At 48.6% G+C, this 27108-nt stretch overlaps 1 protein-coding gene across 1 annotated transcript in view; it reads left to right on the top strand.

Annotated features, from left to right (window-relative positions):
• The window catches only part of SCN11A (sodium voltage-gated channel alpha subunit 11), a 238289-nt gene that overhangs the window by 186915 nt on the left and 24266 nt on the right, over positions 1-27108 (top strand). The window contains exons 18-23 of the mRNA XM_070073066.1: positions 7333-7704; positions 9285-9683; positions 20251-20361; positions 20973-21087; positions 23733-23887; positions 26682-26855. Of these exons, the coding sequence (XP_069929167.1) occupies positions 7333-7704; positions 9285-9683; positions 20251-20361; positions 20973-21087; positions 23733-23887; positions 26682-26855 (1326 nt within the window). The remainder of the gene's footprint in view (positions 1-7332; positions 7705-9284; positions 9684-20250; positions 20362-20972; positions 21088-23732; positions 23888-26681; positions 26856-27108) is intronic.

Genomic DNA, 27108 nt, shown 5'->3' with positions numbered 1-27108 from the left:
CATTCAGCCCCTGGTCCCCCAGAATTCATGTCGCTGACACACAAAATGCACTCAAATCTCTCTTTCCCTCCTCTTTTTTAAAAATTTATTTATTATTATTTTTTTTGACAGGCAGAGTGGACAGTGAGAGAGAGAGAGAGACAGAGAGAAAGGTCTTCCTTTGCCGTTGGTTCACCCTCCAATGGCCGCTGCAGCCGGCGTGCTGCAGCCGGTGCACCGCGCTGATCTGATGGCAGGAGCCAGGTACTTATCCTGGTCTCCCATGGGGTGCAGGGCCCAAGGACTTGGGCTATCCTCCACTGCACTCCCGGGCCACAGCAGAGAGCTGGCCTGGAAGAGGGGCAACCGGGACAGAATCCGGCGCCCCGACCGGGACTAGAACCCGGTGTGCCGGCGCCGCAAGGCGGAGGATTAGCCTAGTGAGCTGCAGCGCCGGCCTTTCCCTCCTCTTTCGTTTTTAAAATTACTTCTCTCCTCCTCCTCCTCCTCCTCCTCCTCCTCCTTCTCCTTCTCCTTCTTCTCCTCTCCTCCTCCTCCTCCTCCTCCTCCTCCTCCTCCTCCTCTCCTCCTCCTCCTCCTCCTCTCCTCCTCCTCCTCCTCCTCCTCCTCCTCCTTCTTCTTTTTTCTTTTTTGACAGGCAGAGTGGACAGTGTGAGAGAGAGAGAGAAAGGTCTTCCTTTGCCGTTGGTTCACCCTCCAATGGCCGCCGCGGCCGTAAAGTTACTTCTAATTGACACATAAAGTTGCACTTATCGATTGTCCGTGTCTGTCCTGCTTAGCTGTACTGAGTACCCAGAGACCCCCATGCCCCCTCCCCGTCCCCAGGCTCTGGAGACCACTGTTCCCTCAGCTTCACGGGACCGTGGTGTCAGGTTCCGCAGGAGTGAGAACACGCAGCGTTTGCTTTTCTGCGCCCGCCTTACTTCACCCAACAAATGACCTCCAGTCCCTTCTGAGCTGTTTCAAATGAGATCGCACCCTTCATGGGTGAAGAGCATCCCTGTGTTTGTGGCCTGCATCTCCTTCCTCCACTCTTGGGCTGATGACACTTACGTTGCTTCTGTTTCTGCTGTTGCCAGCAGTGCTGCAACAACATGAGAGGGTCTTGGACATGCCGATTTCAGTGCCTTTGCACAGGTACCCGAAGGGAGCTGGCGTCTGGTTTCCCGATTTCAGTGCCTTTGCACAGGTACCCGAAGGGAGCTGGCGTCTGGTTTCCCGATTTCAGTGCCTTTGCACAGGTACCCGAAGGGAGCTGGCGTCTGGTTTCCCGAGGAACCTCCCACCCTGTCTGCCGCGATGGCTGCACTGCTTCGCATTCCCAGCACCAGTGTTTGGGCTTCACCTCTCCCCAGTCCTCACCAGCATGCGCCCTCTTTTCTCTTTTGGGTAACAGCCATTCTAGCTGAGGTGAGGTGATGCCACCTTGTTATTCTGATCTGCGTTTCCATGGTTACTGGTGATGCTGAGTTTTGTTTTTTTTTTTCTTTTTTGGGCACATACCTGTCTTCCTTTGAGAACCATCCATTTAGGTCTAGTGACCAGCTTTTAATCAGATTATTTGTGGGGTGTGTGTGAGCTCCTTATATATTCTGGATATTAACCCTTTGTTAGTTACATACTTTGAAAATATTTTCTCCCCTTCTATAGGTTGCATCGTAGCTCTTTAATTCTGCTGTTGTGCAGAGCCTTTTAGCTTAACACAGTCCCATTTGTCGACTTTAGCTTTTATTGCCCGTGTTCCTGAGGTCAGTCTTGAAAATCCCTGCCCACTCCGACGTCCTGAAGCATTTGCTCTGTGCTTTCTTCTAGCAGCTCCACACTTCTCGGCCTCACGTTTAAGTGTAATAACGTTGGGCTGGTTTTCACGTGTGAGGACAGACAGGGTCTAGCTTCATCCTCCGGCTTGAGGGTATCCAGTTTCCCAGCACTGAAGAGGCCACGCTTTCCCAGGTGCATGTTCCCAGCACCTTTGTTGAAGATTACTTGGTTGTAGATGCATAGGTTTACTTCTAGGCCCTCTTACCTGCTACAGTGGTCTATGTATGTTTTATACCAATGCCATGCTATTCCCTGCACACACACTGGGTTCTGTTTTGGGGGTTTTTATTTATTTATTTATTACCTTTTATTTAAGGTACACAAACTTCATTTCATAAATACAGCTTTAGGCACATAGTGATTCTTCCCACCCTACCTGCCCTCCCACCTGCACTCCCACCCTTCTTCCCCCTCTCTCTCCTATTCCCATTTTTATTTTTTACTAAGATCTATTTTCATTAACTTAGTACACATAAGATTAACTCTGTACTAAGTAAAGAGCTCAACAAATAGTATGAAAAAAAAAAAACTATTCCTCAGCAGTCCAGACAAGGGCTGTTCCAAGTCATCACATCTCAAAACGTCAATTTCACCTCTATAGATTACCTTTGAGGTGCTCTATAAGTTACCACAGATCAGGGAGAACATATGGTATTTGTCCTTTTGGGGCTGGCTTATTTCACTAAGTATGTTTTCAGTTTCATCCATTTTTTTTCCAAACTACAGGATTTCATTTTTTTTTTTTTACCACTGTGTCATATTTCATGGTGTACATATCCCATAATTTCTTTATCCAGTCTTCAGTTGATGGAAATTTGGTTTGATTCCATATCTTAGCTAGTGTGAATTGAGCTACACACCATGCTATTTTAATTACTACAGCTTTATAGTATATATATATTTATTTATTTAAGAGGTAGAGTTATAGACAGTGAGAGAGAAAGACAGAGAGAAAGGTCTTCCTTCCATTGGTTCACTCCCCAAATGGCCGCCATGGCTAGCGCTGCACCGATCCGAAGTCAGGAGCCAGGTGCTTCTTCCTGGTCTCCCATGTGGGTGCAGGGGCCATCCTCCACTGCCTTCCTGGGCCACAGTAGAGAGTTGGACTGGAAGAGGAGCAACCAGGACTAGAACCTGGTGCCCATATGGGATGCTGGTGCCACTGGAAGAGGATTAACCAAGTGAGCCACGGCGCCGGCCCCACTTTATAGTATATTTTATATTCAGGTAGCATAATGACTCCTGCTTTGTTCTTTTTCTTCAAATTTTCTTTGGTTATTTGGGGATTTTGTGGTTCCATATAAATTTTAGGATTTTTTTTCTGGTTTTCTGAAGAATAACATTGATATATTGATAGGAACCACATTTGACTCTGTATATTGCTCTGGGCAGTATGGAAATTTTAATAATATTGATTCTTCCAACCCAAGAACATGGAATGTTTTTCTATTTTTTGTGAGTCCTCTTCAATTTCTTTCATTGATCTTTTATAGTTTTCATTGTAGAATTTAATTCTATTAAATTTATCCCCAGTTATTTTTATAGCTAGTATGTTTGGTATTGTTTGCTTGATTTCCTTTTCAAATAATTTGGTATTGATATATAGAAGTGCTACTGATTTTTTGTTGATTTTGAGTTCTGCAACTTTGCTAAATTATTTTATTAGTGCTAACAGGCTATAGGTAGAACTTTGGAGTTTTCTGCAAACAGTGACAATTTGGCTTCCTTCTTCCCAGTTGTTTGTGCTTGTTTCTTTTGCCTGACTGCTCTGGAAGGATGTCTAGAGCTATGCTGCATGGAAGGGGTAAAAGCGGCTGCCCTTGGATTTCAGAAAATTTTGGCTTTCCCCCATTCAGCATGGTGCTAGCTGTTGGCTTGTTAGATAGACATTTATTGTGCTGAGGTGTTTCTTCACTGCATGATTTTTTCAGAGTTTTTATCATGGAGGAATACTGGATTTTATAAAATGCTTTTCTGCATGTGTTGAGATGAGCACATGGTTCTTGACCTTCGCTCTGTTCAGTAGTGGATCACATTTATTAGTTCGCGTATGTTGGACTGTCCTTGCCTCCCTGGGATGAATCCCACCTGATTATGGTGAATAATCTTTTTGATGTGCTATTGGACTTGGTTTGCTGACATTTTGTTGAAAATTTTTGGATCTATGTTCACCATGGATATACACTTGTAGCTTGCTTTCTTTGTTGTTCCTTGTCTGGCTTGTATCAGGATAATGATGGACTCATAGGATTAATCTGGAATAATTCTCTCCTCTTCAACTTGCGGGATAATTTGAGAAGAATAGGTGTTATTTTTGCCAACAGAAGGAAGACCTTTTTCTCTCTCTCCCCCTCTGTAACTCTACCTGTCAAAAAAAAAAAAAAAAAAAAAGAATAGGTGTTAGTTCTGTTTCAGACGTTTGGTAGTTCCAAAACTTCACTCATTCTAACATCAACTCTAAAAAAATCCGAAGTCCAGAGTCTCTTCTAAGTCAGATATTAGTGGAATCAAGGCATGATTCATCCTGAGGCAAATTCCTTCCAGCTGTGAGCCTGCACAATCAAACCAGCAGTCTACTTCCAAAACACGGTTGTGGGACAGGCAGGCAGGGGACAGCACAGGCACTTCAAAAGGGAGAGGTAGGCACAAAGAGGGTGACTTGGGCCCAGTTAGGTTTAAGACCAAATAGGGTAAACAACACATCCTGAAGCTTGGAATAGTCTCCTCGTTTCTCACACTTTGGACACTCTAGGGTAGGGGCGAAGGGATTAAGGCCCTAGGGGCCTCACTCTCCTGTTTTTTGCTGGGCTTACACACACAGCGCCTTTGAATGTTTTTCCTATTGTCTTGATGAATAGCACGTGGCTTCCTTCTGTCCATATGAGTCTTTTTAACTAAAGATCACTTGACCTTAATATTCTCTCTCAAATGCCTTTTCACTTTGTGTGTGGCCTGCTCTCCCAGATCGGCATTACATGTTCATAGCTTTATAGTGTCAGGGTCTCGAGGGGGGCCTACCCTTGTGGCTCCCCTCAGCATTGCCCTTGTAGGGGCTGTCCTTGGCGGCTCCACTTCTGTGACAAATCTGCTGTCCAAGTCATCCTTTGAAATCCATGTCGAGAAAGTCATCTTCCTGCACTTGCATTCTGTGTGCCACCAGGTTACGGTTTGTAGCTCCCAGAGTGCTAGCGCAAGCCATACCTGCAGGCAGGTGCGGTGGCCAGGGCTGCACTGGAATCTGGGGAGCAGGGACCTTTCTCCCTCAAGCCCCTAACTGCTGAGCCTGTGATTGGCAGGTCCCTGCAATGCCTCTGAGGTCTTTCTCCTGCTGTCTTGATGAGTGATACCTGGCTTCCTTCTGGTCCTAGGAATCCCTTTAGCAAAAGGTCCTTGGCCCTTAATATTCTCTCCCTAACATGTTTTTTCACTCTTTGTATGGCTAGGCTGTGAGTTTTCCAAATCCTTCTACTCTTCTTCCCTTTTAAATGTAAGTTCTGGGGCCAGCGCTGTGGTGCAGCAGGTTAAAGCCCTGGTCTGAAGCACCAGTACCCCATATGGACGCTAGTTCTAGTCCCGGCTGCTCCTCTTCCAATCCAGCTCTCTGCTATGGCCTGGGAAGGCAGTGGAGGATGGCCCAGGTCCTTGGGCACCTGCACTGCCGTGGGAGACCTGGAGGAAGCTCCTGGCTCCTGGCTTCAGATTGGTGCAGCTTCAGCCATTACGGCCATCTGGGGAGTGAACCAGCAGACAGGAGACCTCTCTTCCTGTCTCTACCTCTCTCTGTAACTCTGTCTTTCAAATAAATAAGATAAAAATAAATTAATTAAGTTCTGTCTTTAAATCGTTTATTTCTTTTCGCATCTCACTGTATAGAGTTTAAAGTACTCACACAGCAGCTGAAACGCTTTTCCCCTTAGATGTTCCTTCCCCCAGACATCCTACCTCGTGTTTCTGAAGTCCTGCAGTCCACAAAGCCCCAGGACATGGACACAGCCTCAACCAGTTCTTCGTGACTGCGTAACAAGGACAGCCTTTACTCCTGTTGCTAATTCCTTGTTCCTCATGTCTGAGACCACATGTAAATGTCCATATTTCTACCGGCATTCTTGTCGTAACACGGACATAACTCATACGATGTAGACTTTCCCTAAAGCTTTCCTCACCAGTTGCTTCCAGTGCTGCATTTACGGCGACCTAGTCCTTCCCTTGCGTATCTCTCCACGTCCTGCCAGCCTCTACCGTTACTCAGTTCCAAAGCCACTTGTGCATTCCAGGTGTTTTTATAGCAACAGCTCCACGTCTCTGTACCAGCTTTCTTGGTCCATTTTTTCTCTGCTGTAATACATTGTGACAGACTGGGTAATTTATAAAGAAATAGATTTGTTTGGTGGCTCTGGAGGCTGGGACATCCAAGGACCTGGCACCAGGGTCTGGGGACAGCCCGTGCACTGCTCGAGACAGAGGGGCGGCTGAACTTACCTTTCATCAGGAGCCCACTGCTGCAGCAACCGCTTAACCTTGTCCCTGAGAGCAGACACCCCTACCCCCGGCCTAATCCCCTCCCAGACCCCACCTCTCAACACTGCTCTGAGAGCAGAGACCCCGGCCTAATCCCCTCCCAGGCCCCACCTCTCAACACTGCTCTGAGAGCAAAGACCCCGGCCTAATCCCCTCCCAGGCCCCACCTCTCAACACTGCTCTGAGAGCAGAGACCCTGGCCTAATCCCCTCCCAGGCCCCACCTCTCAACACTGCTCTGAGAGCAGAGACCCCGGCCTAATCCCCTCCCAGGCCCCACCTCTCAACACTGCTCTGAGAGCAGAGACCCCGGCCTAATCCCCTCCCAGGCCCCACCTCTCAACACTGCTCTGCGGCAGTTCAGTGAGGACATCCACACCAGCGCAGTGGCGTTTGTCATCTTTCAAAGATGTTTACTGCTTTTTTTTTTTTTCAAGGATAGGATTTCTAAGGCTACAGAGTACCACATTTGATTTAGTACCTAAGTACCCAAGTGTACATTCTATGCTTTTTATAAGTTTTTACTTATCCAGTGTATTTGAGGGGCAGGGAGAGAGAGGTGTTCCCGCTGCTCCACTTCTGATCCAGCTCCCTGCTGATGCACCTGAGAAAGCAGTGGAGGACGGCCTGAGTGCTTGGGCCCCTGCACCCATGTGGGAGACCCAGGTGGAGTTCTGGGCTCCTGGCTTTAGCCTGGCCCGGCCTTTGTCACTGCTGAACCATTTCAGAGAGTGAACCAGCAGATGGAAGATTTTTTTTTCTCTCTCTCTGGCTCTGTCTCTCCTCTCTCTCTCTCTCTCTGTAATCATACCTTCCAAATAAATAAGTACATCTTTTTTTTAAAAAAATCAAATCAAATATACAAGTATAGGCAGATAAGTACTAGATTGGGACAGAAAGTTGGTAACTACGAGAAGAGTTTGAAAACCATGAGTACCGGAGGGAGGGCACCTTTAACTGACTACTTTTGTTTTTATTTGTCGTCTGTTTACAGCTCCGGGTCTTCAAGTTAGCCAAGTCCTGGCCGACTCTAAACACGCTGATTAAGATAATTGGACACTCTGTAGGAGCCTTCGGAAACCTGACGGTGGTCCTGGCCATTGTGGTCTTCATTTTCTCTGTGGTTGGCATGCAGCTTTTTGGCTCTAAGTTCTGTTCTGTAAAGAGTAGGAAGCTGTGTAACCCTGGCGAGTCCTGTGCACGACGCTGGCACATGGGGGACTTCTACCACTCCTTCCTGGTGGTGTTCCGCATCCTGTGTGGGGAGTGGATCGAAAACATGTGGGAGTGCATGCAGGAGATGGACACCGAGGCGCCGCTGTGTGTGATCATCTTTGTGCTGATCATGGTGATAGGGAAACTTGTGGTGAGTCCTTAAATTCTTTCCTTCAAAGAAAAGAAAATGCATGCCTCTCAAGTGCATTAGTGAAAGGTGTGATTCTAGGGATAATCCCCAGTGAACCTTCGGAAATCACCATTGCTTTAGTGGGAGGGAAGTACGATAAGCATGAAGCCACGTCTCTTGACACATTGTGCTCATGTTGACTGACGCCCCAACAGCTAGTCTGTCCCAGATGGCTCTTCCAGGACAGCCGGATTCTCTGCACCAGTGATCGGCTGAGGTAGGCACTTGTGACTGAATTTGGCCAATGTGACATAAAGGGATGTACACTAGGAGGACATGGGAAGAGTGCTTGTTCTTAACCATACATGCAGGAGGGAAAATGGTCTTTTTACTTCCCCTGGGCATTTTTAGAACTGTGACCCCTGAATGAGCTGCAAATATTACGCAATTGTGAGCTGAAGCCAGTCCTGAGGAAAACAAGGGGAAAGGTGGAACAGAACCCACCTTCGTGTCATAGTCGGTCCCTGTTTGGTTTTCAGACTTCCTGTTTTGCTCCATTCGCTTCCTGTGTAAGCTAGCTTGAGCCTAGAGCAGCTGGATCCTAGATAGTTATGGGGAGGCTAATCAGGGGCACATCCCTGGGGATGTGAGGAGACAGAAGACAACACAGAATCTCCTTGGTCAAGGATGGGCCTGTGCTGCAAAGGTAATTAGCTCTCAACACGTGGCCATTTGCGCCTGAGGACCTAATAAAGGTGGACACAGACAGTGCTGATTCAATAGTTCCTAAGAGCAGAACATCACAGTGACTGGGGAACGACTGAGAGAGGACTGGGGGAGATGTGGCACCGAGAAGACCACCTGGGAGGCGAGAGGGCCAGCCGAAAGGAGGAGAGACTGGGCAGAGACGTGGGGAAGCTGGCGAGCTGTGACTGGCTCCACTCACCCTGCAAGGCGCTTCTCCCCAAAGGCTGGCGAGAAGCACGAACAGGAACGTGCAGAGAGGAAGAGGGTGGACTGGAGGGTGAAGTGTCAGGCAGAGCCCAAGCGGAAGCTGAGGAATGATCTGGATGGAAAGTCAGGTGTGCCGCAGCGAGGGGGCTGCCGAGTCGGTCTGCACTCCTCTGGCCGAGGCCCCAGACCTCACTGGGGTGGGAGCAGTGGGACCTAAAAGTCGCTGCACTAAGTACACCAGCTCTCGTGGGCGAACAGGAGGGGATCCAGGAGGTGTGGTCAGGTTCACACCCCTGGGGCAATTCCAGGGAATCTTCACGGTCCTGAGTTAGCTGTTCCCCAAGGAATACACACCTCTGATGCTGTCCGAGGGTGCACCATCCCGCACTAGCCTGGCCGGGTCTACACAGTCCTGTCGCTTACGTTGACATACACCGCATTTGGCTGTGTGCTGTTTCAAGTTTGGTTTCACCTTCCATAATGGCCTCCACTCCTTCCTCAGTCCTTTAATCTTTATTTTATTTCCTCAAGGGACAGCAGGACAGAACTCTCCTGTGACTCCGATCTAAGTCTTGGGGAGAGTTTGTTTTCAAAACCTGCTCTCTCCTTTGCTGAACGTCTCCCTCTCCCTGTCCACGCCTCCCCAGGTGCTCAACCTCTTCATTGCCTTGCTGCTCAACTCCTTCAGCAGTGAGGAGAGGGGCGGAAGCGCGGAAGAAGAGACCAGGAAAACCAAAGTCCAGCTGGCCCTGGACCGGGTCCGCAAGGCCTTCGCGCGCCTGGTTCTCCTGGCCGGGCGTTTCTGCCGAAGGCGGTGCGGGAAGCGAAGCTCACCGAAGCAAACGGACGGGCCGGCAGGCAGAGACCTCATCGCCCTGGCCTCAGGGAAGAGAGGGGGCCCCGAGCCCCGGGAGGCCGTTGGTGCCCCGGCCTCCGGACCAAGGCTCTTGAGTATTGGACACGGTCGGGCCTGGCTGGCCCCACTCGCGGAAGAGGACGACACCACCTCTCTCGGAGAAGATGATCCGGCGGCCGCCACACAGCAGGTCTGAAGGCCCCCTGACGCAGGGGCTGTGCAAAGCTGCAGTCCCGCGGGGCCTGGTTGCCTCTCTGTGCGGAGCACTAGGAGGGATCACGAGAAAGGTGCAGGGCGGGACACTCGTCCCGGGGCAGGCCTTGTCCATGGTCCTGCGCAGGGCCACAGAGGGAGGAGTCAGGCGCCGAGGGAGCAAGCCTGCGGCTGAACCCTGAAAGCAGTGTGCAGCCGGGATTGGAGAAGAGGGGGTGCGGAGAATGAGGCGCATCCCACGGGAGAGAGTGCTGGGAACAGCCCAGTGTGCGGGGCTCCCTCCCGTGGACAGGGAGGCAGTGTGGGGGCCATGTCCGGCGGCTTCTACCCACACGAATTCATCTCTGGGAGGCTGGGGAGTCCAAGGCAAAGTGCCGAAGGGTTTTTATCTGGCGACGGCCATCCCCTCCTCCCTAGGTGGTGCCTTGCTGCGTTTTCCCCGAGTGCAGCATCAGGCCAGCTCCGCCGGCCCCTTTGACAAAGCTGCCAGGCCCAGCGTGCTGATGACCCAACCAGCTCTCCCTTAAGACCACCACCTGCGGATTAGAATTTACTTTCTTCACCCCAGAAACCATTTATTTAAGGAACACAAATTTCATGACTTTCATAAATACAGCTTTAGGAATATAGTGATTCTTCCCACCCTACCTGATCTCCCACCCACACTCCCACCCCACTTCCTCCTCCCTCTCTTATTCCCATTTTGTTGTTTTTAATAAGATTTCCTTCCTTCCTTCCTTCCTTCCTTCCTTGACAGGCAGAGTTAGACAGTGAGAGAAAGAGACAGAGAAAGGTCTTCCTTTTTCTGTTGGTTCACCCCCCAAGTGGCCGCTATGGCTGCTGGGCTGCCCTGATCCGAAGCCAGGAGCCAGGTGCTTCTCCTGGTCTCCCACGCAGGTGCAGGGCCCAAGGACTTGGGCCATCCTCCACTGCCCTCCTGGGCCACGGCAGAGAGCTGGACTGGAAGAGGAGCAACCGGGACAGAATCCCGTACCCCAACCAGGACTAGAACCTGGAGTGCTGGCGCCGCAGGCAGAGGATTAGCCTAGTGAGCTGCAGCGCCAGCCAAGATCTGTTTTCAATTAGCTTTATACACAAACAGTTAACTCTATACTAAGTAAAGTGTTCAACAAATAGTAAGAAAAAACCTGTTCCTCAATAGTTTAGACAAGGGCTGTTCAAAGTCATCACATCTCAAAGTATCTGTTTCATTTCTATAGATTACCTTTTGGGTGCTCTATTAGTTACCACAGATCAGGGAGAACATATGGTATTTGTCCTTTTGGGACTGGCTTATTTCACTAAGTATGATGTTTTCCAGTTTCATTCATTTTGTTGCAAATGACCAGATTTTTTTTAACTGCTATTCAGTATTCCATGGTGTACATATCCCATAATTTCTTTACCCAGTCTTCAGTTGACAGGCATTTGGGTGGATTCCCTGTCTTAGCTATTGTGAGTTGAGCTGCAATAAACATGGGGGTGCAGATAGCTCTTTCATGTGCTGGTTTCATTTCCCTTCGGTAAATTCCCAGGAGTGGGATGGCTGGGTCGTATGGTAGGTCTGTATTCTGACTTCTGAGGGACCTCCATGTGACTTCCACAGTGGCTGCACCAGTTTACATTCCCAACAACAGTGGATTAAGATACCTTTTTTCCCACATCCTCACCAGCATTTGTTGTTTGTTGATTTCTGTATGTGAGCCATTCTAACAGAGGTGAGGTGAAACCTTATTGTGGTTTTGATTTGCATTTCCCTGATGGCTTGTGATCTTAAACATTTTTCATGTGTCTGTTGGCCATTTGGATTTCCTCTTTAAATAACAGTCCATTGAAGTTCTTTGCCTATTTCTTAACTGGGTTGTTTGTTTTGTTGTTGTAAAGTTTCTTGATCTCTTTATGTATTCTGATTATTAATCCTTTATCAGTTGCATAGTTTGCCGATAATTTCTCCCATTCTGTCAATTACCTCTTCACTTTGCTGAACATTTCTTTCACAGTGCAGAATCTCTCAATTTGATGTAATCCCATTTGTCAATTTTGACTTGGATTGCCTGTACCTCTAGGGTCCTTTCCAGGAACACTTTGCATTTGCCAATGTCTTGCATTCTCTAACAATTTGATGGTATTGGGTCATAGATTTAGGTCTTTAATCCATTTTGAGCAGATGTTTGTGTAAGGTGTAAAATAGGGGTCTTGCTTCATGCCTTTGAACATGGAGATCCAGTTTTCCCAGCACCGTTTGTTGAACAGACTGTTCTTGCTCCAGGGATTGGTTTTAGCTCCTCTGTCAAAGATAAGTTGGTTGTAGATGCATGGATTGATTTCTGGCATTTCTGTTCTGTTCTATTGGTCTCATTGGTCAATCCATCTGTTTTTGTGCCAATACCAGGCTGTTTTGATTATAACTGCTCTGCAGTATGTCTTGAAATCTCATATTGTGATGCCTCTGGCTTGGTTTTTGTTGTATAAGATTATTTTAGCCATCAGGGTCTCCTTTGTTTCCATATGAATTTCAGCATCATTTTTTCTATATATGAGAAGAATGTCCTTGTTATTTTGATTGATATCACACTGAATCTGAATTGCTTTGGGTAGTATGGACATTTCAATGATATTGATTCTTCTAATCCAAGAACATGGAAGATTTTTCCATTTTTTGTGTCTTCTATTTTTTTCTTCAATGTTTGTAATTCTCATCATAGAGATCTTTGACATCATTGGTTAAATTTTTTCCAAGGTATTTGATTATTTTTGTAGCTATTGTGAATGCGATTTATCTTAGAAATTCTTTCTCAGCCATGGCATTGTCTGTGTATACAAAGGCTATTGATTTTTTTGTGTTGATTTTATATCCTAATACTTTACCAAACTCTTCTATGAGTTCCAATAGTCTCTTAGTGGAGTTTTTTGGATTCCCTATATAGAGAATCATGTCATCTGGGGGGATTTTGTTTGGGATTGTAGATATCAATTAGGTCTATTTGGTCCATATTGTACATTAGCTCTGTTGTTTCTTTGTTTATTTTTTGCCCAGTTGATCTGTCCATTGATGAAAGTGGGGATGTTGAGGTCCCCATTATTATTGTATTGGAGTCTGTGTCTCCCTTCACATCCGTTGACATTGCTTTTAAATAGCCAGGCACCCTGGTACTGGCTACATGTACATTTACTATAGTCACGTCTTCCTGTTGCATTGATCCCCTAGTCATTACATAGGACCCTTCTCTGTCTCTGTTAACAGTTTCTGCATGGAAGTCTCTTTTGTCTGATATCAGGATGGCTCCTCCTGAACTTTTTTTGTTTTCCATTAGTGTGGAATATCTTTTTCCATCCTTTTACTTTCAGTCTGTGTATATCTTTATTGCTGAAATGTATTTCTTATAGGCAGCATATGGAAGGGTCTTGTTTTTAAATCCACTCAGCCAGTCTGTATCTTTTAAATAGAGAATTTAGTCTACTTACATTCAAGGTTATTATTGATAAGTAGTGACATGGTCCTGCCATTTCCCCACAGGTATTCCTGCTGTTTGTTTCGGCTCTCCTCTGTATTTACTGGGAGCTTTTCTGCCTCCACATTCTATTTTTTTTTTTTTTTTTTTTACAGGCAGAGTGGACAGTGAGAGAGAGAGAGACAGAGAGAAAGGTCTTCCTTTTTCCATTGGTTCACCCTCCAATGGCCGCCACGGCCGGCACACCACGCTGATCCGAAGGCAGGAGCCAGGTGCTTCTCCTGGTCTCCCATGGGGTGCAGGGCTCAAGGACTTGGGCCATCCTCCACTGCACTCCCTGGCCACAGCAGAGAGCTGGCCTGGAAGAGGGGCAACCGGGACAGAATCCGTCGCTCCGACTGGGACTAGAACCCGGTGTGCCGGCGCCGCAAGGCAGAGGATTAGCCTAGTGAGCCGCGGCACCGGCCTTCCATGTTCTTTCATGATGTTTATTTTCTCTCTCCATTTCCTGGTGTAGCACATCCTTGGTTACCGTTTATAAGGCTGGCCAGATGGTGACAGATTCTTCCAATTTTTGTTTGTTTTGAAAGGTCTTTATTTTTTTAAAAAGATTTTATTTATTTTATTTTATTTGAGAGGTAGAGTTACAGACAGTGAGAGGGAGAGACAGAGAGAAAGGTCTTCTTTCCGTTGGTTCACTCCCCAAATGGCTTCAATGGCTGGAGCTGCGCCAATCTGAAGCCAGGAGCTTCTTCCCGGTCTCCCATGTGGGTGCAGGGGCCCAAGGACTTGGGCCATCTTTCACTGCTTTCCCAGGCCACAACAGAGAACTGGATTGGAAGTGGAGCAGCTGGGACTAGAACCAGCGCCCATATGGAATGCTGGCACCGCAGGTGGAGCATTAACCTACTGCACCATGGCACTAGCCCCGAAAGGTCTCTATTTTATCTTCAATTAAAAATGAGAGCTTCAGTGGATATAGTATTCTGGGTTGACAGTTTTTTTTCTTTAAGGGCTGGACTGTTTCTCTCCATTCTCTGCTAGCCTGTAGGGTTTCTGATGAGAAATCTGCTGTCAGTCTATTTGGAGCTCCGTCAAAGGTAATCTGGCATTTCTCTCTTGCACATTTTAGGATCTTTTCTTTGTGCTTTACTTTTGAAAGTTTAAGAATAATATGTCGTGGTGAAGATCTTTGATCGTGTCTATTTGGGGTTCTGCATGCTTCCTATACTTGGAAGTTCATATCTTTGTCAAGATTAGGGAAGTTTTCTTTATAAAGTACCCAGTCTCGGGTATTTTGTTATAGGATCTGAAAAGGGACTAATGCTCAAATGTTCCTTACTGGTGTACAGAAATATCACTGACTCTTATATAGGCCTTATACCTGGCAACACTGGTAAAATGACGTTAATTCTAAATGCTTTCTTCTGGATTCTTTAGGACTTTCTATGTGTAGAATTATGTCACCTGAAAGCGTAATTTTACTTCTTGAAAATCTGCGTATGTTTTTTCTTGCTTTATTCCTTTGGCCTGAACCTACAGGGTAATGTTGAATAGGAGTGGTCAGTGAGGACATTTCGCCTTGCTCTTGATGTTAGCTAGAAGGACTGGTCAGTGAGGACATTTCGCCCTGCTCTTGGTGTTAGCCAGAAGGACTGGTCAGTGAGGACATTTCGCCCTGCTCTTGGTGTTAGCTAGAAGGACTGATCTTTTACATTAAGTGAGATCTTTGCTGAGAAATTTCCTTTTATTCCTGGTTCACTGAGAAATTTTTTTTAAATATGAAAATATGGGGCTGCTGTTGTGGTGTGGCAAATTAAACTGCTTCCTGCAACGCAGGCATCCCATCTGGGTGCTGGTTTGTATCCCGGATGCTCTGCTTCCGATTCAACTCCCTCCGAATAGCTTGGGAACAGCAACAGAAGAGGGCCCAAACGGGCCCTGCTACCCATGTAAGAACCTGGAAGGGGCTCCTGGCTTCAGCCTAGCCCAGGCGTGACTGTTGTGGCCATCTAGGGAGTGAGCCAGCAGATGGAAGACTTCTCTCTCTGTAACCCTTTCAGTTAAATAAATAAATCCTTTTTAAAAAGGTGGGAATTCTGAATGTATGTCCTGGCCTATTGAGACTGTCATGGAGTTTTTTCTTATTTGTGTTAAAGGTTTAGCCACATATGCATTCCTTATATTATCCCTACTTAGTTGTGGTATATTATCCCTTTGTATGCATCTGGATTCAACTTGCTAATATTTTGTTACAGATTTTGTTTGCATATTTTTCCTCTTACAGTGTATTTTTCGGGTTTTGATACCAGGACACCAAGAGCTTCATTAAATGAGTTGAGAAATACTCCTTTTCCTTATTTCTGAGGCAGTGTGTGTGTAATGGATATTATTTCTGCCATTGTGCTTGACAGATTCATTAGTAAAGCTATTTGGACCTGGACTTGTGTTTTGGGGATATGTCTTTCTTGCAAATTCAAGTTTTAAGAATAGATATAAGAATCTTCCACCTTTCTTATTGTTCCATTTTGGTTAATTTATGTGTTTTAAAATTAGATGATAGCATTTTTATTGACAAATAGGATGGGTGAAGGTCGATATGGATGGCCATCAGGTCACTCAGCCGCTAGTGTTGTTCAGACTTTCTGTGTCCTTAGCGTTGCTTCATTTTCTTCAGATACTAAGAGAGCAGAGTTGCAATTTCTAACTGTAATTGTGGATTTCCTTTTTTTTTTTTTTTTTTTTTTTTTTTTTTTTACCTCATGTATTTTGAAGCTCAGGTTATCAGTTATATACATGGGATTATATATTCTTGACAAAGTCATCTCTTTCTCCTTAAGAAATTTTCCCTTTTATCGCTGACATCATTCTTTGTTCTGGAGTGTACTTTGGTGTTGGCATATCCATTACTGTTATGCTTAGTGCTTGCATGGATTTTTCTTTTCTTTTTTTTCTAACCTGTATATATGTTCATATTTAAATGCACTCCTTGTATAATTTTGTTAAATCTATTTTTTTACTTGTGTATAACATTTCATTTTAAAATAGTTTGGGTCCACTGGAATGTTGTGACATTACTCCAGAGAGTTATTATGTATTCCACATCCAGTTTGCTTAATGATCAACATTTCACATTAATAAGACACAATTAATAACCCAGTATCCATACATTATTTCTTTCAATTTTTAAAATTTATTTATTTATTTTATTATATGAAAGGCAGAAACAGAGAGTGGTATCTCCCATCTACTGGTTCACTCCCCAGTTGCCTATAACAGCCAGGGCTGGGCCACCCTGATGCCAGGAACACAAACTCAGTCTGGGCCTTCCGCTGGGCGGCAGGGACCCAAGCACCCGAGCTGTCACCGGCGGCGTCCCGAGGTGTGCACTAGCAGGCAGCTCAGCCCTCAGCCGCGCACCATTAACTAGTGGATTGCTCAGATGTCCTCGATCTGTGTCTAATGCCTAGTTCTCCTGTCCCCGGAGTTTATCTAAGACAGCACATCGCATTCAGCTCCTCTCGCCTGTGACATCACCTCAGTGTTTCAATCCTTTACTTTTTTTTTAAATACAAATTTTATCTTCCTTTTTATTTATTTGAAAGAGTTACAGTAGGAGAGCAAGAGGGGGAGAGAGACAGAGACAGAGAGATAGAGACGGAGAGGTCTTCTATCTGCTGGTTCACTCCCCAGATGGCCACAATGGCCAGAGCTGAGCTGATCTGAAGCCAGGAGCTTCCTCTAGGTCTCCCACGCACGTGCAGGGCTGCACCCGCTTGGGAGACCAGGAGAAGCACCTGGCTCCTGGCTTCGGATTGGCGCAGTGCTGGCCGTAGCAGCCATTTGGGGGGGTGAACCAACGGAAGGAAGACCTTTCTCTCTGTCTCTCTCTCTCACTGTCTATAATTCTACCTGTCAAATAAATAAATAGAAAAAAAATTTTAAATGCACATAAGTATCAAAATATAAGAAAGAGAGATAACTGATGGTAAAAGGAGCCCCATATTCTTGACCAGATCCGCCTCGATTGGAGCTCCATAAAACTTCTCTGGGGCTCAGTGCTGCAGGCTCTGATGTTCTGAGCTGTGGTAACTCTTGAACAAATGTGTCATTTTCCCTGTGTGCTCAGGACAGTCTCCAGAGACGTCCGTGGCGTTTTATAATCTTTACCACTTATGCTTCCATCAGGGAAGTGAATGACCTCTTTAAAAAATTAAATTCTATTCTTACTCATTTAAAGACATTTTCAAATTTTTATATTCCTTTCTTAACTTCCGACAGCAAATTCGCTGCCCAATTGTTCTTTTCTGAGGATATTGATTTCAATTTTATTTTTCTCAGAATATGTGTATTATGTGTATTTCAGAATATCACCTCTTGAGTGGGAGGTCCTGACATTCTGTTCATAGTCCGGGTTCTGTGCTTGTCTCTAGTGCACACTTATGGGCACCCCTTTTGGAACCACCTCACATGTTGCCAATGTGGGGTTCTTGTCTAACGGTGGCACCATGCACACTGCAGCTCCTGTCACTGAACAAGTGGGCAGACCTGCCCAGATTCCATTTAATTTGACAGGTAGAGTTATAGACAGTGAGAGAGAGAGAGAGAGAGAGAGAGAGAGAGACAGAGAGAAAGGTCTTCCTTCCATTGGTTCACTCCCCTAATGGCCGCTATTGCCAGCGCTGCGCTGATCCGAAGCCAGGAGCTGGGTGCTTCTTCCCAGTCTCCCATGTGGGTGCAGGGACACAAGCACTTGGGCCATCCTCCGCTGCCCTCCTGGACCACAGCAGAGAGCCAGGCTAGAAGAGGAGCAACTGAGACTAGTACCCGGCACCCCAACTGGGACTGGAACCTGGGGTGTCTGCACCGCAGGTGGAGGATTAGCCAAGTGAGCCATGGCGCCAGCCCCAGATTCCATTTCTGAAGGTGTGCAGCTCTGTGTAATTGTAATTACAGGTGCTTACCACAGTGCTTTTGGCTTTTTTTTTATTTATTTATTTGAAAGGCACAGTTACAAAGAGGCAGAGGCAGAGAGAGAGAGAGAGAGAGAGAGAGAGAGATCTTCCATCTGCTGGTTCATTCCCCAAATGGCCACAGTGGCCGGAGCTGCACCAATCCAAGCCAGGAGCCAGGAGCTTCTGAGTCTCCCATGTGGTTGCAGGGCCCAAGGACCTGGGCCATCTTCTGTTGCTTTCCCAGCGGCATTAGTAGGGAGCTGGATAGGACGTGGAGCAGCCAGGACTCTACCTGGCACCCCTGTGGGATGCTGGTGTTGCAAGTGGCGGCTTCACCTGCTGCGCCAGGACACTGGGCCTTGGCTTCCTCTGTTGGATGACAGAACTCCGCCCTCGCCAAGAGCTCTGAGCCTTGGCTGTCCCTCTGCTCCCTCCTCAGATAGGGTACTTTAGGCACCATCACTGCTGTCTGCTTTAGAGTCTCCTAGTTTATCTCTGTTCTGGGTCTGACCCATATCCACGTTACCTCTTTCTGAGTGTGCATGTTTATGTGTGTACCATAAATACACATAGTGTTCAAAGTGGACAGATGTCCTTAAATTATGACCTTATCGGGGCTGGCGCTATGGCGTAGTGGGCTAAGCCTCTACCAGTGGAGCAGTCATCCTATGTGGGTGCTGGTTTGTGTCCCGGCTGCTCCTCTTCCCATCCAGCTCTCTGCTGTGGCCTGGGAAAGCAGTGGAAGATGCCCAAGTGCTCGTGCCCCTGCTACTGGCTTCGGGTCAGCCCAGTTCCAGCCCATGCAGTCATTTGTGGAGTGAACCAGTGGATGGAAGACCTTTCTCTCCGTCTCTCCCTCTCACTGCCTGTAACTCTACCTCTCAGATAAATAAAATCTTCTGAAAAAATTATGGTCTTACAATGTTCATATTCACAGGCACTGTGAGGGGTGAGTAAATCTTTTTTTGCCAAGGACTGTTAAGATATTCATAACATCATCCGCAGGCCACGCAGCCTTATTAGTTTAAACGTCCGTCTGCTGTGGGTTTATTTGTGACTTCTGAGTGCTGCCTGCAGGTGCCTTGACAGGGCCAGAGCACATGATCTCACAGGTCTTACCTGGCCCCAGGAGGCTCTTTCCATTCCTACACAGATGTCTGAAACTCTCACAAAGGTGTGACTTTGCATCCTTTGTAGATATCCCTACAGATCCTCAGACTAAATTTACTTTTACTTTTTATGTAATGATATATTTTCCTGTCTTTTTTTTTTTCATTTTCTATTTTGCTAAAGAAAGCCTATGTTTACCAAATGATAAAAAATTACTTTGTAAAATTTCCTTCCATCACTTCTACTTATTTATTTTACATCAGAATACCCCATTACTATCTTATGATATTATCTACCAGTACTATTTATTATTTTTATTATTTAACCATTAAATTGAAAGTGCACATTTGAAAATATATTAGTTTGGCCGGTGCTGCGGCTCACTAGGCTAATCCTCTGCCTGTGGTGCCAGCACCCTGGGTTCTAGCCCCAGTCGGGGCGCCGGATTCTGTCCCGGTTGCCCCTCTTCCAGGCCAGCTCTCTGCTGTGGCCCGGGAGTGCAGTGGAGGATGGCCCAGTTCCTTGGGCCCTGCACCCCATGGGAGACCAGGAGAAGCACCTGGCTCCTGGCTTCGGATCAGCGTGATGTGCCGGCCGCAGCGCGCTGGCCTTGGCGGCCATTGGAGGGTGAACCAACAGCAAAAAGGAAGACCTTTCTCTGTCTCTCTCTCTCTCTCTCTCTCACTGTCCACTCTGCCTGTCTAAAAAGAAAAGAAAATACATTAGATCCCCATATAAGTTTCACTTCTGAATTGTTTGGTAGTGTCTCACCAGAAGCAAACTGTGTTGATTCTGTAAGTCTACAGTGAGTTTTCAACCCTAACCAGAGTTCCTCTAATAGTTTTTCTGGTATGTTTCATGTTGAGTGCCTCCAGGGGCAGTTTTTTTTTTTTTTTTTAAACAAAAAGAACAGTTCCACAGACTATTTTCATGATGAATAGAAAAGCAAGTAGGATTCAGACTTATTTCATCACGAGTGAGGTGTCCGAAAGGCACACTAATTCCTCCCTCGGCTTTTTCATGTCAGGCCTGCGAGCCCCATCAGGAGACCGAGAAGCCCTCCAGCCCTGGAGTCGAAAGCCTGGAAGTTGACGTGTTCCCCGAAGATGTTTGTCTGACTTCACAGACTCCCCAAAAGGTGACTTTCCCTGGATGTCGCCCATCCACAAGACAGCCATGGGCGACCGCTGCCAGAGCTGAACCTAACCAAGGCCCAGGCAATTCTCTGTTGTGGGGGGCTTTTCTGTGACTTTGGGGTCCTGAGCCGCATTCTCGGCCTCTTCCCACTAGATGCCAATAGCATCCCTTGGCTGTGGTGAGCAGGATGTCTCTAGATATTACCAAATATCTCTGGAGGAAAGCGTCCGTGGGCACCACTGGCCTGCGCCTGTAATCACGCAGTCCAGGCGGCTGACAGTGAGTCTCAGCAAAGCCGTCTTCGCACCTGGTTTCCAGCACTAGGGCCGGGAGGCTCTCAGGGTTCTGCTCCGTATTCAGGGAAGAGTGAGTGCTGTCTTCACACGCTCGGCCGGTCGTCTGCCGTGGACCGTGGTCAGGCAGCTGTCTCCTGGCGTCGGGCTGGTCAGAGAGCGCGGGGAAGCGCGCTCCGGGAGGGCTGCTCTCCTGCACCCCTTAGACCTGGAAGACGGGCTGGGTGGCTTCATCCCGAGCAGCTCGGACCGTGAGCCGGCTGTTCTCCGCTGAGGCAGGGTCCAGTGAGTGCCCCCTTTCCTTTGCTCTGGTGTGCAGAAGGCTGACAGCAGCAGTGTCCTCTCGGAGTGCAGCACCATCGATCTCCAGGAGGCCTTCCGGTGGTTGGCAGAGACGGCTCCCAGAAAGCAGCCGGACAGGTGCTTGCCCAAAGGTAGGTGCCGGGGCTCCTGCGCGCAGCACACGGGGTCCTCGCCTGAGGTTCGTGTTCTCTGAAGCTCTGTGGTTTGGGTAGATGCCCTCTTCTGTTTCTACGGGGGCCACAGCAAAGAGAGGGCGTCTGCAAATTTAGGGTCCAGGTGGAGGGGAACTCCTTTTTGGTGGGCTGCACTCACACCAGCCAACAGGCAGGATAGACACTCTTCAGAGAACTGTCATAGAAAGCCCACTGGGCCAGGGGGTCTGGCACTTTGTGAAGTCCCCCATTTATTCATCATCAGGATGCATCTGAAGCCATTGACCGAAAAGACAAAAACGCGGCCATTTTGGTTAGGCCCTTCAGTTCAGCGGAAGGGTGGGTCAGGTTCCAGGGCTGGCCTCTCCACTTAGTGACCGGGTGCCTCGTTCAGGGGAGCTAACCCCTCTGCGGCTGCCTCATTCACAAAATCACTGCAAAGCGCTGCTGCGGGCGTTGCGTGGGTGAATGGCAGCCACGTAGAGGAGCTGTGTACTGAGGAACCCGTATGCCTGAGCCCCTGAGCCCCTGAGGCCCTGAGCCCAGGAGGTGCCTGCTTTCAGATGCCTTCATTGGTCCTCGATTCCAACACAGACATGGACGGTTTATTTGTGTCTGTCTCCCGAGGAGGTCCTTCAAAGGCCAGCATTGTCTCTCCAGTGTAGGGAGGCCAGCTCAGCAAGTGTTGGTAAGCATGTAAATACAACGTTTAACGAATGAATGAATAAATTAATCTAAAAATTAGAGAGGTCTCTTTAAGTGTGGGCTTGAACTGGGCCCCGAAGGAATACGAAGAGTGGGCTTTCCTATTTCCAGCCCGAGTGCAGGACAGACGCCAGGCTGAGGGTTCCCAATGGGCCACAGCTCTCCTAACTGACGTCTGGATGGATCCCCCAGGCGTGCACAGGAGGCCCCCGTGGAGGTGGGGGAGAAAGGTAGCTTCTACAAGGAGAGAGGTGCAGGATAAATAAAGAAATAGTCTGTTAGTAGTATTTTTTTTAAAGATTTATTTATTTATTTGAAAGTCAGAGTTACACAGAGAGAGAAGAGGTTAGAGAAAGAGAGAGAGAGAGGGAGAGAGAGAGAGAGAGAGATCTCCCATCCACTAGTCCACTCCCCAATTGGCTGCAATGGCCGGAGCTGTGCCAATTCGAAGCCAGGAGCCAGGAGCTTCCTCCAGGTCATTCACACAGGTGCGGGGGCACAAGGACTTGGGCCATCTTCTACTGCCCTCCCAGGCCATAGCAGAGAGCAGGACCAGAAGTGGAGCAGCTGGGACCTGAACTGGCACCCACATGGGATGCCAGCACTGCAGGTGGTGGCCTCACCCGCTACGCCACAGCGCCGGCCCCTGTTAGGAGCACGAACCTGCTGATGTTCTGAGAGGTGGAGAGAGAACGTGGCAGAGTGAGGAGCCCTCGGGTTGTGGAGAAGTTGAAGAGAACATGAGCGGAGTGTGTGAGGACCAGCAGGGTCTGCAGACGGGCAGCAGGGGACGAGGTGATGTGACCCACGGGGAAGGCACAGCAGGGGACGAGGTGTGACCCACAGGGAAGGCACAGCAGGGGACGAGGTGATGTGACCCACGGGGAAGGCACAGCAGGGGACGAGGTGTGACCCACGGGGAAGGCACAGCAGGGGACGAGGTGTGACCCACGGGGAAGGCACGCGTGTTGAGCACGATGCTCGGCCGTCTAACTGGAACATGCATTTGCAGTTACCTGTGAATGTTTCTGTAACGTGGCAGATTCTTTCCTGTGTGGCTTGAGAGGCTCACAAAGCCTGTGGCCACCCCTCTCTCGTTCCCTGCAGTCCAGTGGACACCGTCTGTATACTGTTCCCCAAAAGACAGCTGCACGAGAGCCATGAGCCGGCAGGGTACGTGAAGGTGCCCACGTGCCGATGCCACTGAGCTGGCACTGCCTGTCTCTGCGGAACTCGGCCAGCTTCCTTCCTGCAAGTGGTACTGCGTGGCAGTCAGCCGGGCAGCGAGGCCCTGCCTCACGCATCTGTCACTCTCCTCGCAGAACCACTGGGCTGGCCTGACCATGCCTTTCTTAGTTGGCACCAGACAGCAAGTGGAAACATGAAAGTCTCTTCACGGCCGGGGCTCGGAACTGGCACACCGTGACTTCCACTGCACTCACCTGGATCAGCCATAGACTGGGGCTGGCTCTGTGGTGCAGCGGGTTACCCCACACCAGAGCCTGCGGTGCCGGCATCCCATGTGGATGCTGGTTCGAGATCCACTTCTGATCCAGCTCCCTGCTGATGTGCCTGGGAAAGCAGTGGAAGATGGCCCAAGTTCCTGGGCCCTGCACCCACGTGGGAGACCTGGAAGAAGCTCCTGGCTCCTGGCTTCGACCTGGCCCAGCCCTAGCCATTGCAGCCATTTGGGGAGTGAAACAGCAGATGGAAGACCTCTCTCTTTCTCTTTCTCTTTCTCTGTCTCTCCCTCTCTCTCTGCAGCTCCGCCTTTCAAAGAAAGAAATCTTTTTTAAAAAATAGGGGAGACTGCAGACGACACGGGTAAGGGTATGAATATAGGACGGGACGAAGCACGGGGCTATTAATGCGTTGTACTGCGGGATGCTAATGATGGTGCTACTTCTGGTCCCCTTCAGGCCTGAGTTCCTGTTGCCCATGCTGCAGCGTGGACAAGAGAAAGTCCCCCTGGGCCACTTGGTGGAACCTGCGCAAAACCTGCTACCAAATAGTAAAACACAGCTGGTTTGAGAGCTTCATTATCTTTGTGATTCTGCTGAGCAGTGGGACGCTGGTAAGTGACGGTGGCCTGGTGGGGGCCTTGAGCGTCAGGGAAGCCTGGGGGGAAGCTGCGTGTTGGCCTGGTCTCCTGCGGCTATGCATGTGGCCTGCCAGGTGGAAGCAGGATCTGCACCGCACGTTGGCTCAGGGAGCAGAGTTTTGCACAGCTTCTAGGATTCCACTCCGACTAGGAAATCCCCAAGCCAAGGATGGTTTGCCTATGGGGAAAAGTAACTCAAGCCAGGACTGTAAGTTGACTTCTGGAATCTGACTCCTGGGTCCCGGCCTCTCCATCTACCTCTTATTCTTGGGAGATTTCTAGACATTTTCCCTATATTCTACATGTTTCCTCCTCTAGACAGCAATGCTCCTACCCTCTCTTTTCTTGAAGGCCATGTGCTGCTTCCCCAAAGGTAAAACACAGGATCAGAACAGGACGCAATAAGTTGCCTTGAGATTTCTCACCACCCGTGATCCCTTGAATGGCAGAACAAGGCGCTGTCGTGTTCTGTGCATGCTCTCTGCATCAGGGGGTGGTGCGAGTGCCAGCGAGACTTGAGAATAACTGAACCCATTCACCTCCACAGCCGTGGAGCCGTGAACTTCGGCTCTCTGTACCTCCTGGCCCTTCCAGCCTCCCCACCCAACCCTAGGGGCAGTATCTCCTCTCTTATCACCGGCCTGCTTCCCCCCCCCCCTTCCTCCCCTTTGCACCCTCCCTCCCTCCTCTTCTCTCTTGTGAACTAAACTCTCCTATTACCTGTTCTGTGAGCCGTGGGTTCCCCCGCACTTGCAGAGACAGATCATTTCACGGTAGGTCTCTCCACGTGGAAAGAACAAGGAGAGGTCTTGCTCCCCATCTTACTCCTCTGCGTTAGTGCCTCACCCCTGTGAGATCTCCCGGTGGCAGGAGATGAGCCCAGTGGGGACGGGACCAACACGCACCCCCTTTATCTACTGCCCACCGCGTAGACTACTCCTCAGACAAAAGAGCACATTTCCCTGACCCGTCCCAGGAGTGGACTCCCTTGGTTGGTTTTGATTGCCGATTCTTGGTCTGTGGTTACTTGTACTCTCCTGGTTGTTCACATTTTTACAAGCTGTCTACTCTCATCCAAGGGATGCTGGTTGTGCTGTTGCTGTTGTTGTTTTCATCCCACAAAGGGATCAGTGCTGGTCAGAGAGAAGGCAGCGGTCTTGTCGAAAGGTCAAGGACACTGTCCTGTGGTGCCATGGAGAGAGAGTTTATAATCAGACATGGCGTGGGGCACACAATCCTGGCTCTCATCTGCTTTCAGAGAGGCAAGTGCAGGCTAAGCAGGGCAGGACTGGACACACATGCAGAGGGTGCCCGGACAGTGGTCCAGACCACTTCACTGTGTGTGCTTGTAACAGGAAACATCTAACGCATTGCCAACACATGTGGTCTATGGGCCAACAGCATCAGCGTTACTTGAAAACTTGTCAGGAATGCAGTCTTGGGCCCGCCCCGAACCTGCTGGGTCAGAATCTCATTATAGTAAGTCCTTGGGTGATTAAGGGCTCATTGGAGTTTGAGAAGCTCTGCTGTGTAGTCTTGGGGGCCCGGCTCAGCACACAGGAGTCACTCAAGTGCACGGTCTGTGAGCCAACCCACGCTGGCTGGCCCGCTTGTTCCTGGCTTCAAAAATGAGTCCCCAGCTCCACTCCGTTTGTCCTCAAGAGCAAAACAGACGAGCCCCTGGTCTCCAGGAGCTTGGAGCCCACCAGGGAGGGTCGATGGGGCAGCTCAGGCCAGCTCACAGTGACATGCTCAGAGACGGGGCGCGGGCACGGGCACCCAGCCATCTCGGTGGAACAGGAGTGTCCTCCAGAAGAGGTCGGCAAAGCTGAGATGTTGGCTGAGGAGGAGCCAGTGGGGTGGAGGAGATGGCGTCCTTTGTCCCGTCAAACCCCGTTGGTAGCTGAAAGCAAGCTGGTTGTACTCAGACATTCTGTTGTCCTTGGTCCCCAACAGCAGGACTGGTTTCCCGCCTGTCTTCAGTGTGTGCCCAGGTGTCTTCATCAGAGTTAGTAGCAGGCCCCGCCTCTGTCCTTTGTTTCATGCCCAGTCACTCTGTAAAGGCCAGACAGATTGTGCCCAAGTTGTACAGACCCTGCAGAATCGTACACACAATGCTGTGGGTGAGTGAAATATTTGGATGTAGCATCAAAAAGAGCCTCAGAAGACCAGGGAGTCTCATTTTTATGAGTCCAATGAATAACTGTTTAATACTCAAAGTAATTTATGTGAGGAGCTCTAGTCCAGCATTTCCCGAACACTGTACGGCATGGCAAGCACACCAGACACCATGGGCAGCACTGTGGTGAACGGCCACACTGTCTGGTGAGAGGTTGGGCCTGAGGCATTTGATCTGAGTGTTGCAGGCACGGAGAGACACTGCGGAGAGCCCCTGCACCAGCCAGGGGCGGCTGTGCCACTGAGTGGTTCTGGAAACGTTGCCAAGGCTCACTTGACAAGAGCTGAAAGGCTTGGGGTGCCTGGGAGACGGCGTGCGGATCCGCAGGGGAGACGTTCGTGTGTACGGAGGGCCGGGAGCGGGGCTGGGGGACCTGGAGACCACAGAAGCCTGTGCGTGGGGTTTTCCTTCTCCACTCTCATTGGCTCAAGGAACTGATTCTGCTAGAAAAGTTTAGTCCTGATACCTTTTGAGCAGAACTGTAGCACCAGAGAGAGGCTAGTTTTCATCGCATACACAAGACAGTTTTTAAGTCAGGCAGGATCTCTTTACGAATATTCAGCCTGGCCTATGGTTTTATCATTTCAGGTATTTGAAGATGTTTACCTTAAGTACCAGCCCAACATTGAAAGATTGCTCAATTGTACCGACAATATTTTCACATTTATTTTTATCCTGGAGATGGGTCTGAAATGGGTGGCCTTTGGATTCAGGAAGTATTTCACCAGTGCCTGGTGCTGGCTGGATTTCGTCATTGTGATTGTAAGTTCACCACCTCGATGTCTGCTGCAGGCTGAAGCTGGGGTGCAGGGGCCAGGGAGGAGGAGCATTGTCAGTACTTCCAGAGCTCATGGAAGTTTATTCTGGTGCAAAAAATTCTGAAATCTATGCATAAGGGGCCTTCAACCAGTTCCCGGAAATGCATGTTTTGAAGCAACTATGCACATATTTCAAAACAAACATTTTTAAATCCCATTTTCTCACAAACTTTGTGAAGTATTCTTGCATGGATGCT

The sequence above is a fragment of the Oryctolagus cuniculus genome, chromosome 4, assembly GCF_964237555.1.
Source record: "Oryctolagus cuniculus chromosome 4, mOryCun1.1, whole genome shotgun sequence".
Lineage (NCBI taxonomy): Eukaryota > Metazoa > Chordata > Mammalia > Lagomorpha > Leporidae > Oryctolagus > Oryctolagus cuniculus.
This window is presented reverse-complemented; position numbering and strand designations above follow the sequence as displayed.